This window comes from Cinclus cinclus, chromosome 6 (assembly GCF_963662255.1).
Source record: "Cinclus cinclus chromosome 6, bCinCin1.1, whole genome shotgun sequence".
NCBI classification, from domain to species: domain Eukaryota; kingdom Metazoa; phylum Chordata; class Aves; order Passeriformes; family Cinclidae; genus Cinclus; species Cinclus cinclus.
The window spans coordinates 51,886,601-51,907,359 of NC_085051.1; the positions used below are offsets into that span (position 1 = coordinate 51,886,601).

At 37.2% G+C, this 20,759-nt stretch overlaps 1 protein-coding gene across 4 annotated transcripts in view; it reads left to right on the top strand.

The window, feature by feature from the left end:
• The window catches only part of PPP2R5C (protein phosphatase 2 regulatory subunit B'gamma), a 76,127-nt gene that overhangs the window by 30,197 nt on the left and 25,171 nt on the right, over positions 1 to 20,759 (top strand). For all 4 annotated transcript variants that reach the window (XM_062495613.1, XM_062495615.1, XM_062495614.1 and 1 more), the window contains one exon: positions 18,553 to 18,752. In XM_062495613.1, coding sequence (XP_062351597.1) covers positions 18,553 to 18,752 — 200 coding nt within the window. The remainder of the gene's footprint in view (positions 1 to 18,552; positions 18,753 to 20,759) is intronic.

Consider the following 20,759-nt stretch of genomic DNA (forward strand, 5'->3'; position numbering starts at 1 on the left):
TAAAATTCCCTTGATTTCAAATAGGAAATGTACTTGTTGTCAAAGGATTATAAATGGAACTGCCTGGCCTGTGGACAACCCTTTGCTTTTCACTCTGTGAAAATCATCTGAATTTTCAGTTAGATGCCACCTTTCGGAAGGGGGAAAAGCACCATCTTTTAAAGGTGCAAGTTAGGAAAACAAACCAAGGTTGAAATCAGAATGATTGTCCTTAAACCTTTGTCCCAATATGACAACAAGGTTCTTGTCATTGAACTTCTTATCCTACCTTTGCTCCAATGTAATACATAATTGTGGAAAAAATGGATTTTGAGAAACTGTTCTGAAATTTACTTTCGCATGACCTTCATTTTAGGTGCACTGAGTAATACAGCAGTAAAGAAGAGGTTAAAGGGTTTTGTGCTTTAGGGCTTTTTTTGGGTGGTATGATTTTTTTTTTCTGTTTGGTTGCAGTTTTTCAATGGATTATGAGAGTAGACTTTCTTGTAAGCAATTACAGAACTGGAAGATTGTTTGTTTTTCATTTTTCAGGAGGCAGGAAATAAAATGGGTCTCTAGTATTATAGCCCAGAGGAGTTTCTTGACACTGGGAGAGCAAAGCATCTCTTCCATGTATCCATGTGTGCAGAAGTTCCTTTGGGATTTTTATGTGTACCTCATGTCACCAGCTGTGCTGATGCTACCAGTACTGATGCTTCCACAATGAAGCCTGTCAGAGCAATATATACAAAATTAATGGCAGTAAAACTTAACTGGTAATTCTGAAGGCTAATGACACGTTATTACTATTTGTCCCAATGCATGCTGCAGTTGTCCATTTGCATCATCTGTTGTAATATAGGACAACATTTCTGGTAGAAGTGTTCCTCTTAGCAACTGTAAGAGCTAAAACTTCAAGACCAAGGACATTGGGTAGGGACATAAGCCCCTTGGGTATTTCTCATAGATACAGTTTGTTGAAATAGAAAAAACAAAATTTTTAAGCACTATTTCCATAATTTTTTTAACATTTTGAGATGGTGTAGCTACCATATTTGAACTTAATCTTGCTTCTAAATTCATGCTTCTAAAAAATATGTTAAGCCTTGTTTGTGGACTGTTAGTATTCTTTGAAAATAAAAATTGCAATCTTACTTTTAAAGTTAATTCCAGAGCACTTTCTGTACCTGGATCATACGAAATATGTAATGTTTGCAGAATAAAAAGGAAATTTTTAGCAAGTGATGATGTCATGCCGGATCAGAACCTTTCTCCTGTGCATCCTGAACTATAGGGAGCCTTGTTGTCTGGGTTGCTTGCACCTTTACCTAAACAACACAATTGGAAAAACTCATGCAAGTGGTTTTTTTTCATTATGTTAAAGTCTTGTGAATAGGAAATAAGAATGTCAGAATTATATTAGCTGCCATTGCTGACACTGGTATCTCCAACATCAGCAAAAGAAGGAGCAGCAGGTACTTGTGGAATAGGAGGCATCACAGCCACAAGTACCCCGTCCTCCAGCAGTTCATCCGGGTGACGGTACTCAGGTTCATCTTGGGTATGGTGCAGCCATGTAATCCTGAGTCAGACTGCTGTGGAAAGAGCTGTGAGTCTTCTTGGGGTTCCCCTTTGATTCAGGAGCTGTCTTTAGGCTCAGGCCTGTGGCCTCAGGCTGCAGCTGTGTGGTTGTCCCATCATGTGCCTCACTGGTCTGGATCCCGCGGTGTTGAGTACTCAGCTTGGTGTCCCTCTTCACCGAGCACTTGTTCAGCAACCATGGGGCCATCGGCTGACCCTGCTCAGTGTCAGTGTAGCTGCTCTCCTTTCTTCATTCAGGTGCTGTGAGACTGTGCCCTTTGCCACAACCGTAGACTGTTGGCAGCTGTTCAAGTGCAGTGTGTAGAAAACAGAAATGCAGGTGACTTTTGACCCATTGTTGGAAAATAACAAGCACCAAAAGAGCTTTATCCACGCTAAGCGCAAGTGGTGTGGCACCATTGCTGTACATTATCTGCTTGTGCTGAAAACATTGGCTCAGTGAGTGATTGGCCTGATGGGAGAGTGAGTCTTTGGACAGCAACAGGCTCTCCTGGGGATCTGAGTTACGTTACTGCTGCATTGGTCTTTCTAGAGTACAAAAGTAGCTGAATGTTATCCCTTGAGTTGTCACTGGCTGTAAGCATGTACTGGAAACTTAGTTGTATTGGAATGATATAAAAGCTCCTGGAAAATTACCATTTCGGTTACAGCCACAGAATAACTATTGTGGTTTGTGATCTTGGGTAGAGACTTGACCTTGTGAAACAAATGTAGCTAAAGGAACTCATCATGGGATATCTGCAGGGAGAGCTCCTTTAGCATCTTGCAATCACGATGACATTAAGACAGCAGAGAGAGTTATTAGGCATTATGAGTTTAACATTTTTACAGCAAGGAGGGAAGCAGATCTGGATGGTGTTTTCATGATGCATCCCTCCTTATGGAGCCTTCTGGCAGCTAGACGCCCAGGGTGATGGAAGTGCATTCAAGGCTCTGACAGGATGAGCCACATAAACAAGGTGAGGCTTGGGGAAAGGAAACATTTTGATTTCCATCTCAGCACTTCAAGCAGAGAAAGTAGCTGTAAAAGCTGCATGGATTAGATGAACAGTAAATGTCGCTAGATTTCAGAGTTACCAGTTCATGTTTAGTGTTGAGTGTTCAAACCCTAACTGTTGCAAAGAGTGTAGTAACAGGTAGTTAATAATAGTAATTCATTCTGTAGGCACACTATGAATACTCAGGGGGGAGCAGACATTTTTCATTAGGAATACCGTTCAGTGTTCATAAGAAAAATCCCTTAATATTGTTTTGTCAGAGCACAGAAGTAGCCCAGATTCCAATGTTTTCATGAACTCAAGACACCTGTTTTGAACAAAATGCATATAAAACACTATACTGATCTGCAATGGCAGAATTAGCAGAATGTAAAGGTTACTTTAATGGCTTAGTTGCTGACTGGCTGGAACTGGTAATGTCTGTTCATGCTTTTCAAAAATTATTTTCAAAATGTTTTGCAAGACATACTGAAAGTTGTGTGGGAAGAAGGGTGAGAACACCCTGATACTGTGTTAACTTAAACTGATGCTTCCTGTAGGCCAAAACATGTTTCAAATATCTCATTGTCCGTCCTTCTCCTTTGCCTTCCAGGGCAGCAAATGTTTTTTGACAAATTTGATTTGTCATTATTTAAGTTACTTTAGATTTTGTGGAAGATGCTTTGACTTTTTTTTCAAAGATGATGTGATGTTAACTTTGTCCATTTTTTTCTATGTGTTGTTTGTTCATCTTGAGTGAGGGATCATGGAAGATAGTTCAGATTCCACCTTTACATAGTGTTCTTCAAGGCAAAAAATCTCAGTGGTAGTGTTGCTGTGATGTAAATATCTGAGTACTTAGATAGAAATTTGCATGTTCCTAAAAGGTGGTGAAAGATCATTGTTTAGTTGGGCAATTTATATTTTAAAGGAGAAAAGCTTGGAACTTCCCATTTTAGAAAGAATCCATCATATATTTGTCGTGAAAGATAATTGACCTGAAAATACTTCTACCTAACCACAGTTGCTAAAAACTGCTCTTAGACTGTTGCTTTGCAGGAATTGTTTCTGAGCTAAAAGAATAAAGAATTATTCATTTTGTAATTAAATGGGAAGCAGAGCCCAAAACTCTCGCTTCACAAGTAAAACAGACCAAACACATCACACAGAACATTAACCATTTAGCTCATGATGCACAAAGGAGGTTGAAAGAACTGGATTTGTTTGGCCTAAAGGAAGGAAGGTTAAGGGGAGATTTGATCCTTGGCTGACTGATGGGAGGGTGTAGAGCACAGAGCCATGCTCTTCTCAGAGATCCACGGTGAGTGAATGAGAAGTAACCAATATGACTTGGCAAACACTGGAGATTGCACGCTGAAAATGTTTTCACCATAAAAGTGGCTAAAAGCTGGAACAGAACTCCAAAAGGGCTGTGAAATCTCTGTAATTGGAGATACTTTGACTGGAGTGCAGCTGGGTTTATGTAGTGGGGGATTAGACTAGCACAAATTAACTGTCCCTTCTGGTGAAAATTATTCTCTGATTCTGTCATTCTTTGGTGCTTGTGGGACCAAGCTGTATGACCAAATGACCTTGCTGTAATGTAAAAATTCTACAATATTAATTTAAACGTAGTTAGGGTTTTTTTTCAAGTTCAAAGAGCAGTATTCTTACTGTAAACTCTATTCATGCCTCTTTTTTTCATTTTAATTACTAAGGCAGACTTTTTAATACTTGGTCATAGCATGCCTGTTAGTAGTACTTTTGTTTCTGTTAACTCACCATTATTGAATTTTAATGGTGTTTTAAATTATTCTTACCATGCTTTAGCAAACTGTTAAAGATGGGTGACTGCAACTGCATGCAGTATTAAAAACATTGGCATGCTAAAAGGGTGTTTTACTCATTTCAAAATCTTCAGTTAGGAGTTCAGCAGCAGTCCATACCTTCTGAATAAGATAGAATTAATAAATGTACACAGGCAGCTATTTCATCCACATTTCTTTACATTTATCAGGTTTTGGAAAGATCTAATAGATTGAATTAATTTGCTCAGTACTGTGAGATTTTTCTCTAGCCTTTTTTGACAACTTTGAATTGTCAGTGAGTACAGCTTTTAACAAACTGTGACCTTGCTATTCATCTTCTGTGGTGTTTATGAAAATGTTGAACAGTGTCATTTCTAACGCATCCTTACAACATGTTTATAGTAATCTTCCTGCATTATAACAACATTATGTTAAAAATATAGAAATCCCAAGATAATTGTCACTTACCAACTTCCTAATACTTTCCAAGAACTTGATATATTTCAAGCATAATTTCCTTTACATGTGCTGAGTTTGCCTTTTGGGGGGTATTACTGTTTTATTATACTCTGAAATTAGCCCATTCTGATTATAAAAGCATACCTAAAAATCTCAAAGTCACCTTTCATAATACTGTTTTTCCCTCTTAGTATATTCTGCAGCAGAAAATGAATCTGGTTTATTCCTTCTGTATTTTCTGTGTAACTGTAATCTTCACCTTCGCGTGCATCTTGCACCTTCCACGTAAGTAGGTATTTTAAGGATGATGAACTTAATCAGTCTGAGCATGTATGTTTATTTAAATCTGAATTTTCTTTAGTTCTTTAGCACATTTAAATTCAGTAAACATTTAAGCTACAGTTGCTCCTTGTTGTGAGAAGTGAGCAAAGGCTTCCTGGGAAGAAAGGTACATACATAGAGGAGACCTCTTCATTTTCCTCTGAGATGCTTCCATAGTAGTGATGAGTTGTTTTCATTCTCTGAGTGAATTTAAATTTTAAAATGGAAGGCTTGTTTGTACCTTTGTGGAAATATTTCCATACAAAAGACCTTCAAAACTTTTTTTAGCTCTGCCAATCCAATAAATGGGATTTCCCATGGACAGCATGTCCCTTCTATCCTGCTTGTGGGCCATAGTTGTTATTGGGTTTTGATCTAATGGATAAACCTCAGTTGAGATTTAAAGGAGATGAAAATGCTTGTTCTTCCCTTTTCTCCCCCATTAGCCAGTTATAACTTGGTAACCTGAAGGGATGAGAATGGGTATCAACCTTGTGTTTGGGCTGTTATGTTTCTGCCGAGCCACCTGGACTCCATTAGTACATGGCCTGACTCCTGCAGCTCATAGTCATCCATCTTGCCAAAAGTTTCCATTTTCTCCTAGAAAATTCCGAGCCACTGCTGCTCTTTAATATTGCTTAATGACTTGTAACCTTAATTGTTACCTCTGAAATCCATCCACTGTTCCTTTCTAGAAGTGTTGCCTCAAGAAGGAGAAGTGAGGATATCTTCCTCAAGGACAAGCAGCAGTTCTATTCTTAATGAACCTAGGCCTCTTGTATATATCAATTTATGAAAATTTTCATCTGTTAGTATTATATAATCACCTGAATTATCAAAAGACTGATATTGGTACAAATGGCTCTGTTGTTGTTTTACTTCTTATACTGTTTTGCTAGATCTTTTGGAAGGACATTCAGACATTGCCAGACATAGACTGATGGTTTCTTTTGTGTATCTACCAAAGAAACTCATGGGGAGACTGTTTTCAGTATTTGACCAAAAGCAGGTGTAAAGGAGGTTGCTTAGTTATTATTCCTGCTACCTTTAGCATGGTGACACACTTATTAACTCTCCATTCACCATGCATTGCTTTCTATCAGAGAGTGTATTTTACCTTGCTACTGCTTCTACTCTTTATTCTCTGTTGCTCCCCTTTCTTGACTTTGGGCTGTTTTTACCTTCGTGTAGACTCCTTGCCAATATCAGGAGTGTATGTACTGTTCTTCTGCTGGAAACATTGAGAATGTTAAGTGTTCACACTGCATGTAAAATATCTGAGGGCATGACTGTAAAATGTCTCTAGAGGGGACTTTTTGTTGAGCTAAAAATACTATGAAATTACAGGAAGGTAGTCAGCTGGAATTTTTACATTACTTTTACTGACTCATGGAGTAGTGTGTATGCCCTTTCAAGGAACCAAAAACGGATGCCCTCAAATTTTTATTCGTACTGTTTTGTGATGGTTGCTGTGAAATACATTTTAAGGTAAAAATTAAGTATCATCTGTTTCTGTGGAAAATTTTTCGAAGCTTCTAACAATTAATTAAGACTTCTCTAAAATCAGCTAATTAATTCCATGTGGTATCAGATAGTTAGCTACTGAAACTGCACTGTAAACCACACAGATTAAGTGAGCACCAGCAATATTTAATAGATATGGGGTTATTTGCATCGTATGTAGACAAAATGTTCATCTGGGGAAGGTGGATTTTATGCTCTAACCTTTCTGCTGGAGGTGGACACCTCGTGCAGGTGAAAGCAGAGTCTCAGCAGCCTCCTGGGGTCGGTGCCTGCCCTCTGCATGCACCACCCTGTCTCAGGTGATAAAACTGAGATAAATGGTGTTTTAAAGCCGCATCCGCACATCCTTCAATCACTTCCACTTAATGCACATACAAATCATGCGGGACCATTTCTGCTATAACTTGCCAATTAAGTTTACTCCCATAAAACTATAGTTAAACTTAGGGATGGGATCTGACTCTGAATTATCAGTAGGTTTTGTGTCAATTTTCATAATTGCTCTTGTTACTGATAGCGATCTGAATTTTATGAAGTAAATATTTTCTTTAAGTTGCACAAAGAAAAAATTATACATGAAATGTAAAATTTAAAAACTGATTTAAAAATTGTTCATTTTGGGCCTTTCTAATTTGTAGAAGCCTAGCAATTTGAAACACTTCTTCACTTTAAAGATTTTTATGTAAGCTTTTAAATTTGCATTTTGGATTAAATGTACCAGCTGTGTGGCCTCACACAGCCTCTAGAACCAAATTCTGTTATTACTTTTATATTTAAAGTGAGTGCATAACAATGTCAATGATGTTTCAGACATGTCTTGTGTTCATTCAAGTCGTGTTGGAAACAAAATTTGAGCAAATTTGTCAAAGCCTACAAAAAACAAATATATCTGTTCTTTGGGTATAATAAGTTTTTCTCCAAAAAAATTTTCCAAACAAACTAGTAGTAACACTAGAATCTTTCTTATAACCTATTCCCAGAATATTTTTATATTTTTTGTTCTTCTTACACCTAATCTTCCATATAAATTGTCTTAAAATCCAACTAATGATGCACAGGGTTTTTTTGAGGACTGTCTTAAAGTTGTTTGCACGCTATAAAAACTGAGTTTTTCTTGTCCCAATACAAAATTAAGATTTTTATGGCTTTTGAATCAGAATATTACACACCCTCTCAAAAGCAAAATTTTGAGTGTATACTTCACTGCATAACTTTTCTCACTTTATATTATTCTAACTCAGTAATCATTAATGCATCTTAAGGAATAAAGCATTCTTAAGCTTGTAGTTAATAAATGAAAGAAATTAGAAGAAGTTGCTTTCATTGCACGTTAAATCTTCTGTTAAAAAGAGGAAATATAAAGAGAAGAATGAATATTTTGGAAATTGTGCTGGGAGTGAGATGTCTTAACATATCCAAAATTTCTGGACATGTAGCAGGGAGTCAGTCTTGGATTCATAACTAATACAGCCAATCAACTTTTTGTGCCCTGTAAATTTACAGAGTCTTGGAGGCTCCAATATAAATGTATTCCGTACTGCAGTTCACTCTTTCTTGTGTATGAGAGGGGTGGAAATTTGGTGGAAATTATCAGCAGAATGTCAGCTTTTCTGGCAGCTAAGCAATAGGGATACTATTGCTTATGGATACATTTTCAATTCTTACTAGAATTCCTTTGTGAGACTGGAGATTAGTTTGACCAGAGACTGAAGGCATCTGTTGAAGCAAATGTGTATGTTTTCAGACAAATGTGATATAGGGAAAATAATGTTGGATTGTGCAGGAATAATTTTTGAGTTAAATGGGAAATCATTGTGCACTTAATTCCTTACAAACATGCAGGTATATTGTATCTTTAATCTTCTTAGATGTTGAAAGTATGTGTTTTTAAATGGACATAGTTGGCTTTCTACTTTATTTGAATCTAAATTTTCATCGCTGGAAAGTAATTTTTATTTCCTAACAGAGAACTGCTCATAATTGCTCTTAGCATTTGACATGGCCAGTGTTGACTGGTAAGCAATTTACTGACCTAGTTCTAAATATATTTCTTTATTTTCATACCAAATCATTGTTTCTGTGCCGCTTGATCATTTCTTTTATCTGTATCCCCTCATGCAAGGCAGCTAAGTTTCACAGGGTGTGGGACTAAGAAAGGGCTGTTCAAAACTGTGCACTGCACTGGAGTTTTTTCTCAGTGGATACAAAAAAACAAACCCAAACAAAAAACCCCCAGAAGAAACCCCAAGCAATCAAACAAGAAAAAATCCAAACCAACCAACAAAAAACTCTAATACACACCCCTCCTCCCAAAAACAACCCCAAATACATAGAAAAAACCTGTACTAGAGTTAGGCTTGCAATCTACTGAAGTCTGTTAAGAAATTGCTCTCAAGAAAACCACAAAAGCCCTGTTGCTTTCTCGTGAAAACACTTCTGCATGTCTTGTAATGATGTGTGACAATTTGAGATGATTTAGATGTTGATCAGCCATTCAGAATCTTAGTTTGCATCTCAAACTCAGTGTGACCTGTGCTGTTTAAGCACCTCCGATGAAAAAAGACTTACCCTTCCTATTTCTAATTTTAAATAGAATGGAGAACTTAGAAAACTAAATCAGGGTTGTCCTCAAGGAAAGTTTGTGTAAATTTTTAATTTCAAAATAAATGTTTGCATCAGACAAGCAAGGATATGCTTATAATTAACCAGAGTTCCTGCATGGGGACTGGGCATTTGCTTTAGGTTGTATTGGAGTGTGAAACACATCAGTTTGATCATAGAAAAGCCGGGGCAGCTTTTCTTTCTGCTTCATAATTTGTGTCATCTATTTCTAAGCTTACACAAGACCCATCTTGTGATATCTGTTAATGATTATTCTGAGTGTCGTCATTAAATTCACCAATTTTGGCATTCAGAAGCATCCAACAGAAAGCAAGCAGCAGCCCCCAGGTTTAGCAAATGTACAGGGAGTGAGGAGAGGGGGAGGCAGTCTGACAGACTCTGGAGAAGGAACCAAGTCGTTTTACATTTTGGCAGTTGAGTGTTCTTTGAATTGTATTTATTGTGGATGTATGACAGGTACTATTGATTGGCAAGTTACTCAGACTCAGAGCAGTATCTGACTAGAATTAGGGGTTGATGTGTGGAGTTTGGGTGTGTTTAAGGAAACAGCACATTTGTTTATAGCAGATGGTTAGGCTTGATTACCTGATAGTTAATTCATCCAAGTGTCCAGAGTGGCAGAGTTTATTCAGGTTTATGTGTTTCTTCAGTTTACTTAATACAAATCTTCTGAGTTGCACCATACACTTCAGTTATGTTACAGAACATAATTGAGGTCAGGCCTCATGACAGCAGTGCTTCATTTTTCTCAGAGACTGTTACATATATATATATAAACAATTCTAAAGTTTTCAAACACATTTGAAGATGTTGGATAACTTGGGAGTAGACTCAAACACGCTCTAGTGGCTGTGAAATTGAGGGGTTTTCTCTGAGTGTTTTGTGTTTAAATGTGAGAGCTGGTGTCATATTAACTGTATGTGTGCCAGAAAGCTTTACTGAGAGTTCTTTGTCTGGTTTCTCTCTTTCCCTGTTAAGACACTTCTTTTCTTCCATTGTCTATCTGATTATCCTCCTTGCCATTTTTCTCCCTAATTTTCAGGTAGAATTTCCATTTCATTAGCTTAAGTCCATTTGGCTTGTTTCATGTGTCGTTTCCTGTATAATCATTCCTGTTTTCTTCTTTATGCTGCATTGCCTTTAAAATATCTGTGCAGTTACTGCTTTTACTTTTCACTTTCTGTTTTTAAATGTTTTAATATAGTATAAAAATCTTTATTTATCTTAACTATGATTATGAATGCCCTCTTAAGGCTTTTAGAATTTCACGTGGCTTCTCATAAAACAGTTGACATTTGATACAACTCCTTGTGAAGCAGGAGCTTTGTTCAGAATGGCGTTGGTCCATTTTTCAAAAAATTATTAGATAATTTGTTGTGCATATCATTCACTGTTGATCTGCTCTTATCATCATTAGACTTGTGATTTACACCTGGAATAAAGTTACTGGCAGTAATTTCAGTACCTCACGTTGTTTAGTATGTAAAAATTATGCCAAATAGTTTAAATTACAGCAGACCTTTTTTCTTATTTCATTATTAATCGGTCCTTAAAATCTCCTGTCTTAAATCCTTGACAGTTAAATATCATTACTTATTTCCTCTATCCTCAAAACCATGGTGTAATCTCTTTTAGGAGGTAGCTGCTACCAGTTCTGGATTCCCCAATGGCTGGAGATTTCAGAGGGGATTAGTGTTGTAAAGCACCTGCTTTGAGCCTCTCTCTGGGACTGACAAAACATGTGCTTCCCATTCCTTTCAGGCTCGTTAAAGCTGTAGGATTCTTGAGTTGCTGTCTTTTTCTCTCTCTCTTTCTTTGTTTCAATTACTGTTTAATTAGTCTGGTAATAGCTCATTTGATTCTAACAGCCTTCTTTTTTCATTACATGGAAAAATATATTACCTTAAAAGCCTCATAATCAAATAAAAAGCCACTCTTTTGAATGAAAATTTAGCCAAGAGATTTCTTTATTTAGAAACTAAAAATCTTAAATGCTATGTACGTTAATGAATTCCAGCATGTTGCTCTTGCCTCCACCTCCCCACTTCTGTATGACTGAATCGTGTCATAAAATGGTTTAGATTGGAAGGGTCCTTAAAGAACATCCAGTTCCACCTCCCTGCCATGGGCTGGGACACCTTCCAGCAGACCGGGTTGCTCAGAACCCCATCTAACCTGGCCTTGAACACTTGCAGGGATGGACATTCTCAGCACAACCTGTCCCAGTGTCTCACAACCCACACAGTAAAAATTTCTTCCTAATGTCTACACTAAACCTGCCCTCTGTCAGTTTAAAGTCATCACCCCTTGTCCTATCACTCCATTTCTGTGTAAAAAGTCCCTCTCCTGCTCCCTTGTAGCCCCTTTACATACTGGAAGGTGCTGTAAGGTCTCCCCAGAGTACTTTTATATGCAGAAGAGCCCAGCTCCCACAGCCTGTGTGCAGAGATGAGGTGCTCCAGCCCCCTGATCATCTTCATCACTCTTCTCTGGACTCACTCCAGCTGTTCCCTGTCCTTCCTGTGTCAGAGACTCTAGAGCTGGACACATGAGTAAGACTGTTTTCATACACAAGCTGCCAAAGGTGAAACAACTTTTCCTTTGTAAGTGGAGTTACAGCTTGATCCAGCCTGCAGGTTGACATAGAAACAATATCATTGTTGTTGCTTTATTAAAATATAAAGTTTGAATTCCTATTACTAAACAGAACTTGTTGGAAAGAAGACATCTTTAAATAAGATGGAGCACCTGAGTGTCCAAAAATTTAACTGCTTGAAAATTAAAGGCACTTGCTTTTGAATTCTATGTAGAAAATGTGCCACATATTTATAATTTTAAGTATTGTTTTTAAACCTTATTTTCTATCAGTATTAGAGAAGTAATTATATTTTGTGTGTCTGTCACATTTTGGGTGTCAGCTTTTCAGGTGAAAATGTGAAACAGTGGCAGATAGGAATAATGTAATTTCTTCTAATACAGGGAAATGAAAAGGCAGGGTTTTTTCCAGTTAAAAATTTGTTATCTGAAGAACAGCCAAAAGGTATTTCTGGCAGGAGCTCAGTTCCTCGAATGCAGAGGAATGGACATTAGCCTGGAATTGCAACTGGTTCTCATTCCCATGTCTCTGGAGTACCTGCACAGGTGCTGAACATTGTGGGGGTGCATCAGGGCAGCTGATGGAGATGAAGGACACACTTGAAAGTCTCAGTTCACTCTCCAAGTACTGCCTGAGCCTGGAAATTTCCCTTGTGTACCCACCTACTCTTCTCAGCTCACCTTCTAGCTGGCCTTAAACAAAACAGCTTTACTTTGATAATAGCTGATTGGAGTAAAGTGTTTTCCTGTAATCCTTATGGAAGCTCTAAGTACCTGTAAAACATTTTTAATTACTGATCAAGGATGACTGGGAGTCGTGAACTTGTTGTACCTGTGACAAAGTCTGTCTGCACTTCAGTGTCCTGTTTCTGATGGGAGATGTTTTAAAGTGCTTAAAAAAACCCAAAAAGCCAGGAATGTTTACAGGTCTCATACATGGTAGTTGGAGAAGGACCTTAAACTTGCAGCTCAATTCATTTAGAGTAAGCCTGTATTCTTGATGACACTGCAACTGTATTGACATGTACATACATCCCTTTATCTTCAATAGAGAGATGAAGAATGGAAGTTTACTCCTCTTCTGTGCCACTTAAAATGTTTATATGTGATGATCTCTTGAGCTTAGTACTAGCACTCTGTTTTTTCATGAGTGTTCCTGTGGCCTTTTGGTCACTGTGGTAATTTTTATTGTTTTAAGCATTCCTTTTCTCAAAGAAATGTTTCTGCTGGATCAATAAATAAAACAATATAAGCAGCAGTATTTTCTATGTATTTGTTAGCCCAGTGTAACCATACAACAACTTGCCTGGTTGGAGTTATCTGCAGCCAAACTCCCACTCCTGGAGTTGCTAGTTATAGTATAAAATATATTGTGTATAATTTTAGTACTTTCTTGTATTCCTTGAGGTTTTTTTATATGCTGCTAAAAGAAATAGCTTTAATTAAATTTGTCCATGCATGAATTGGAGCCTTTCTTCCGTATGCCACCCACTTCCACTTATTTCCAATATCATGTATTAGGATAGAATTCTGTTAATGGTAGACTGTCATCATTAATTAGTGTTATTGTCATCATGATTTTAGTAAAATCACTGAAAACTATAAAGAGTTGGTCACATAATAGATATGCAATAAAAATCATTCCAGAATAGTGTTTCTCGCTTTGATGGATGGTAATTAAACAATTTCAAAATAAGGTGTTTTAAATGGAATTTTATCAAATGTTAGTTCACCACTTGTAATATTCTTTGTATTTTTTTCTAATTCTCATTTTTAAGGACTTGATCACTGGTTTCAGAAAAAGTGTTAGCTCTGGTAAACCCATGTTTTGACAGATTGTATTCTTCTTTTGATACTGTGTAGTTCCTCTGCCTTTGTGTCTGGAAATTTCCATTTCTCTTACTCCAGGCATTGAACTCTTTATTCTTTGAAAAAATGTTGCTGTGGTATTGTCAACTGAAGTGTTTTAAGGGAACATTGCAAGAGACTAGGCTCCCCTTGTTGAAGTGCAACTATATAGGGCATCTTACAAAGCTTCAGTAAAGCTTTAATGCTACTTTTTTTTTGCTGATGAACATCAAATTGAAAATGCACTAATACTTTTGACCAGAAGAAGGGAACATGTGACCAATAAATTTAGGGATATCCTCTGGGTAGCATACTACTTGACAATTAAATGTTGTTTTTCCAAATAATTAACAATTCTAGTCCTTCATTAGGGTTGCTGGCGCATCTCATGAGATGTTTTGTCTACTTGCAAGCAGGAGTCATCCTACATGTTTTTGCTTTCGTTCTGCACTGGTGTATTAAAGAAGCAGTTACTTTCAGCATATGATTCTTAGTTTGTCTTTTTCCATGACCTTGGTTTTGCACATACTTCTTCCCCTTTGTGTGGTGGTATTCTCTGGCTTGAGCTTCTGTGTATCTTTCTGTATAAAAAAAATCTAGCGCTGCCCATTTCAAATGAGAGGAGCTTTATTTACTGTGTGTGCATAGTCCTCATTGGTAGCTGTGGGTATCTGATAGTTTTAAAGCAAAAAGAGCTACTTTTCCTTCAATGAAATAGGGACCTGTCAGCCAACCAAATCTGGTACATCTGCTAAGCTTTTATATATGAGTAAAAGAGTATTCACGTAACTGAGATGAATCTTGTCTTCTGAATGTATGTTTTGCAAATTATTAACCATATCTTGTTTTCTGCTTTTAAAACGATGTAACAGAGTGAGTTTTACTGGCCACAAATTGTATTTTGTAGTAGGAATTGCATCAGCTCTTCTCTGTGTCAGATTATGACCTAAAACTTGAAATTCAACCTTATTTCAGTTCTAATCTGTACTAGAGATCAGCTGTTTTATGTGACATCTCTGGGTCACCCAGTTACCCTGCCTTGCCTTTTGTCCTCCATTCAGCAACTATTACATTACTGTGTTGACACAGAAAAATGGGCTTCAATGAAAAAGGTAGGGGATGGATTATCATCTGTTCCCAGTAATGTCACAATTGCAACACAAAACTAAAAATATAACTTTAAGGTTTGAAGGAACATAAAACATGTAACTGAGAGAATAGTAAGATCTCTATAGTCCTACATGGCAGAAATACTTGTGTGTCACAGAATACTGAACATGAGCTCAGGCACTGAAAACCCGAACTTCAGTGTTTTCTGGTTTATTTTTACTTTAGCTAATTTTCTTCAGAACCAGGAAATATTTGTTTTAATGTGAAGACATCTTGATTTGTTAGAATGTTCATGTGTTTTAGTTCTTTAGCTGAGCTATACATTGCAAAAGAAAAGGTGGGGGTGATAGCTCCTGGTTGCAAACCAGTGCCACATCTGGGCTGAGAAGCATGCGAGGTCAAGGACCGCTACCAATGTGAAATCTGTTTGCAGTGAATTCACACAGAATTGCCGAAGACATGCCTGGAGCTTCCAAAGAATCTGTTTCCATACAGAGTTCAGTGTTCAAATTTAAGCTTTTCCAGCCAATTATTTGTGTTCTGCTAAGGCACTTGGTAGCTGAGTATCTCTGATCTTTACCTGCTTGTTTCAGAGGGAAATACGGACTGGAAGTGCTGTCTTTCAGAGTGAAGTAATGGTTTAGTTAATATGATAATGAAAGTACAGCTAGTATCAGTTATAAAGTGGAAAGTAGCTTATTTTATACTCATCAGTATACAGAAAAGTCTGGCAAGGCCACAGGTTAAGATAATGAAAATTTTATACTGAATAGCTATTTCTGCATTGATACTGTTAAAACAGAAGGGGCAGAGCTTGCATATCTGTAGGTTGTATAACTTGATCCAACACTTGTCCTGTGACTGTAAGGAAAAAAACCTCTGAACAACCCAAACCAGACAAGATCTGATCCCTCTGTCCTAGAGACATACCTTGCTTTCATAATACCTACCATCTTTTGATACTTTTTCCAGTGTGTAGGATGCAGGCTTAGGCATTAAATATGCCATAACAGATTTCTGTAAAGCTATGTCAGGAACTGATGTACATTCAGTCCAAATATAAGACTGACCTTCTTTGGTATTACAACAAACTGTGCTCCTGTTCCAGTAGAAGAGCAAAAATTATACTCATTTAAGGTCTGAGTACTGACAGGGATAGGTGTTTGGAGTGAAGAAAGAGGATAATTCTACTGCTTCTGTTTAGAAGCAAGTCCTGTGAAAATTACGTAAATCATTGCTACTAGTTGGGGAAGTAGAGCAGAATATGTGGGGTATTGGTTTGGTTTGACTGGGAGTGATGGTGTTTGGGTTGTTTGTTTTTGTTTTTTCTTTTTTAAACATCTCTCAGCGTATACCTGTAAGTATCTAGTGTAATTTTATGGAATAGCTTCTGAGTAATTGTGACCATCCCACAGTCATTGGGGAATGGAGCACTAGAGTTGCACAAGTAAAGACTTTTTTCCCTAATGGCTTTCTCTTCAAATATGCCAGCTAATTAAGCAAGTGGAGGTGAGGGGTTATCACTTAGTTCAACTGGAAGGTGATTTGGAAATCGGCATGCAGTTAACGGAAAGAACTTAACCAGATAGTCCCTGGCAAATGTCTGAGGACAAATGACTTGTTGGGTGTTCCAGAGTTGCTCTGCTGCTGTGCACACATGTTCTGCACAAAAATTATGGGCTGTTTAAGTCATCTTCTTCACCACTTCTGCTGGGTATCATGTGAAATCATCCTTTCAAACCTTAAAAGTAGGGATGAACCCAGTTTCAAGGCAACTACTCCAGACAAAGTACTAGAAGAGATGTGAGGTCCAGACACTTGAAAGCTATGGATGAACAATCCTAAAGAAGGCGTTATGTCTCACCCAAATAAACAAATCACAGTTCATTACAAATGTGTGTGGTTCTCAGTCTATATAAAGAAGATCTCTTAAATAATGAGGAGGACTGAGGTACTTAAAATAGTTCAGCCACCTCAGAATAAATGGCAAGGTAGGTGGCTGCCCAGCTGAGGGTGTTTCTTGACCTTCTTAGTTGTCAGTCTTTAACTTTCACTGTTAGTGGTAATTACATCTTTAATGCTTCCTCTTTTAAGGTTAGTGTACTGTAATTGTATGTCCATTACTTGTATAATTATAGTCTGCATTTTGGCTTTGGATTTTGTGGAGTGTACACTCATAGCACAGCATCCCTAAGTGTAACTGTTGTAATGCTTCAGGTTGAACCACTTTCAATTTTACAGTTAATTAGGGAAAGGTAACCACTCCAATCACTTTGTATATCTGAGACTTTTTACATTCAGGTCATAAATTTGTCTGGCTTTCAGTATGCAGACCTCTCAATTAATTACTTTTTTGATATTTTCTCAGGAGAAATTATTTATTACTTTAGATTTTAATTCAAATAAACAAAAGCATGGGTATTTAGATACAAAATTTGTGTGGCTTTGTTCGCAACACTGGACAGAAATTTTGGTTTCTTTGTCAGAAAGTTGTTGCTCTGCATAGGGACACCTGTTACCTAGCACCTTCTTTCTTCTAGAATTCTGCACTGTCTCAGGTGTCTTGGTGACACCAAGGTCTAACTGGTTGTGGTTTCTTTAATGAAGCTACATTCTTATTCTGTATGTTCTTCAGGGCTATTACTATAAAGTGTTTCCTTACTAGAATTATTCTTCAGAACAATTAGACGTGTGTAACTTTAAAAAAATTGCTAGCTGTTTTAAACCAAATAAACCTTCCAGGTTTATTATATCAAAAATACATTGGAAAGCAACTTTGAGAGAGAGAAGCTATTCCAGCCTTGTTCTCATAGGAAGTTTTTCAGGCATTTACAAGGAGAGCAACTGGTATTTAAACAACTGGACTGTAGATCTGTTGCACATTCAGGTAGTCAGATTGTACATACACATGTGCTTGTATTCAGTAATACCACTTGAAATACTTGGGTGGGTAGATCTTGCTGCTTGTGTAAGAAAATTCTAGCATTTTGTGGTACTCTAAGGAAAAAGTCATCACCTGGAAGAATTGGGAGTAGATTGCAGATTTATTTACAAAGTCAACCTGGTCCTATTTTTTAGCATGCTATTACTGCCTTAGTAGTAGTTCTTATCTAACAATAAAAAATCATTATGCAGAAACAAAATATGTTATGGTATAAACTCAGGCAGACTCTGTGGTGTGTTCACATTTCATGTCTTAAGCTTCATGCTGTAATCATGTGACCATTTTAATTGGACACGAGTTTTTGCTGCAGTCAAAGCATGGTACTGCTTTCTTTACCTCTGGCCAGTTATCTAGTATTTCCTAAATATTTAAGTCCTGATCCTGGAAGTTTTTGCTGTGTATAATTTGTAATCTCACATATATCCGTCATTTTTATGGCTCATGGGATTACTTAAGCAAAACACAAAGCACATGCAGGCATTTTTTCAAGCACATATTTTTTCCATGCAGTGTCTGTTTCTGTCAAGGACAAGTAAGTTATGCATCATTGTAGCAATTTTTTTAAGAATCCTGACATGTGCAGAGTATTTCAGTGGGGTTCATACTATGGAACATTATATTCCTGAAAAGTTTGTGAAGATTTAGAAAGTTTGCTTGTAATCTTAAATGCTTCTATACCTGTGATTCACAAAGTAAAAATGGGGAGGGCAGTGAATCCACTACAGTATAATTTGAACATTATATAATTATTTTCACTTTTCAGATGTTCCTCCAGCGGATCAAGAAAAGCTTTTTATCCAGAAGTTACGACAGTGTTGTGTACTTTTTGACTTTGTTTCTGATCCACTAAGTGACCTAAAGTGGAAGGAAGTAAAACGAGCAGCTTTAAGTGAAATGGTAGAATATATCACACACAATCGCAATGTGATTACGGAACCTATTTACCCTGAAGTAGTACATATGGTAAGTGATTTAACAGTGAGAACTTGCTGTTTTATAATTCAGTGTTGCTTCTTCAGCTGTATCAATTTATCTTAAGAAACTTTGCTGAAATCTTAAAGACCAACTACGTTTGCACATCTGCAAAAGAGTAACAGGGCTTTGAAATTTTATAGCTGGTGTTGATTTTTCTTTTTTGTAAGATGGAAACTAGACATATATGAAGCAGAATTAGATGATGGTTTAGCTTGGTAAAAACAAAATCTTGTATTTATATAAATAGGGGGGAAGTTAAATACATACACACATACATACACACATATATATAACTGTTTAAAAAACACGTAAATTGTAAAACTGAAATTTTAAAACATTGGAAGATTAGAATTAAGATCACCTGTGCAAGATTGACACCTGTAATCTTGTTCAGTACCAGAGACTGACTTTATTCTGTGTTCAGAGGTGAGAATGTGAGTCAGAATTTATCAAGTACACAGGATGGCAGATGAGGTTTCTGCTGGAACAAGTTATGTGAACTATTCAGACCTGCATTGTCCCTCCATACTCACTATGCAAATCCTGGCTAGCTAGACTTAGCTTATTTCTCTGTTGTGTGCAAGTCTTCTCCAGAGGAGGAGGCCATGAAATTACAGCAGAGTCTTTCAGCTCTTACTGTGGTGATGGCCAGACACCAGTGGCTTGGAGTAGCAGTTGGGTTGAGGTCTGTAGCTGTTGTTTGCAAAACCCTGAGAACAGAAAGCATCTTTTGAAATTGCTGACTAAAAAGCCTACAAAAAGCTCTTGGCTAATGTGCAATAGGATGGTTTTTCCCAAGGCTTTATAATTTAGGGTGAATTTTCTGTGGGTTGAGAAAACAGTACTTCTTTAACATAAATGTGAACTTAGTCAAATTTAGTGGTCCTCCTGCAAATCAGAGACCTTGAAGCTTCTTCAAAGATTTTAAGGATTTATGGTATGTAGGATGTTACTTAAAATGAAGATTGTTATCTAAATCAGCCATAAGTGTTTACTGAGACAGAAGTTATTTTCATGAGAACTTCCGAGTATATGAGGATTACACATAACTCTGGATGTCAAACATGTTCCCAAAGCACTCAGGATGGTTAATGAGGAGATGTGGGATCGTGCTTTTTCCCATGTTTTTATAACTTACTTATATCTCTGGGTCTTTTTTTTTTTCTATTTGGTTGCTTGTTTTGGAGTATTTGACTCTGCTGAAAGGAGAGATATGAAAGAGAATAAGCTTGCTGCGACTTCATTTGTGTGGAGTTCATGATGAGTTCTTGAATACCAATGTCAGACACTGGTGCTTGCTCTGTGCAAGATTTTTAACTGCCCATGGTTCATTGCTTGTGCTTTCTGTGCCTGTCCTCCACCAAGTAGTTATGGCTGGAGTACATTTGCCTAAGGACAATGTATATTTTCTTTGCTTTCAGATGCACCCAGTGGTAACCAAATCTGCACTTTGGTCACTTGAACAAATCTTGAAGCAGAATTTGGCTGTGTCTTGGTTGCCAGTGTTTTGCTGGTAGCATGCAGTGTTCAAAAATTATTTTGGTGAATTTAAAATGTTTTTTGCATGCAAAAGTCTAAAAGGTATGAGGTTTCTTTGCATGGGTTTTACACAGCACTGTGGTAGATGCTGTCAGTGAAGGTACCTGGAATGGTATTTCGGGGTTAAATTCAGGGGTTTTTTTTCCCTTTGGTTATTTGTTGAAACAACTGTACTCTTTCTCCTGTAGTGTTATGATCTTCCCTTTAGGTGTGTATGTTTAGATTGTCATGTACATTTGTTTAATTCTAGACATATATATGAATTCATTGTGAGGATTTTGAGGAAAATAAATGTAATGTCTTCATGTACTTAAAAACTTCCAAGAAACATTGGTATGTTTTGTGCTGCCACTGCTACTGAATTATATTAGTAAGGAACAGCATTTTCAATAAAGTTAGGAGGATCAAGAAATACATTTGAGAATGGTTCTCAATTTGGAAAGTTTGTGGAGCTGG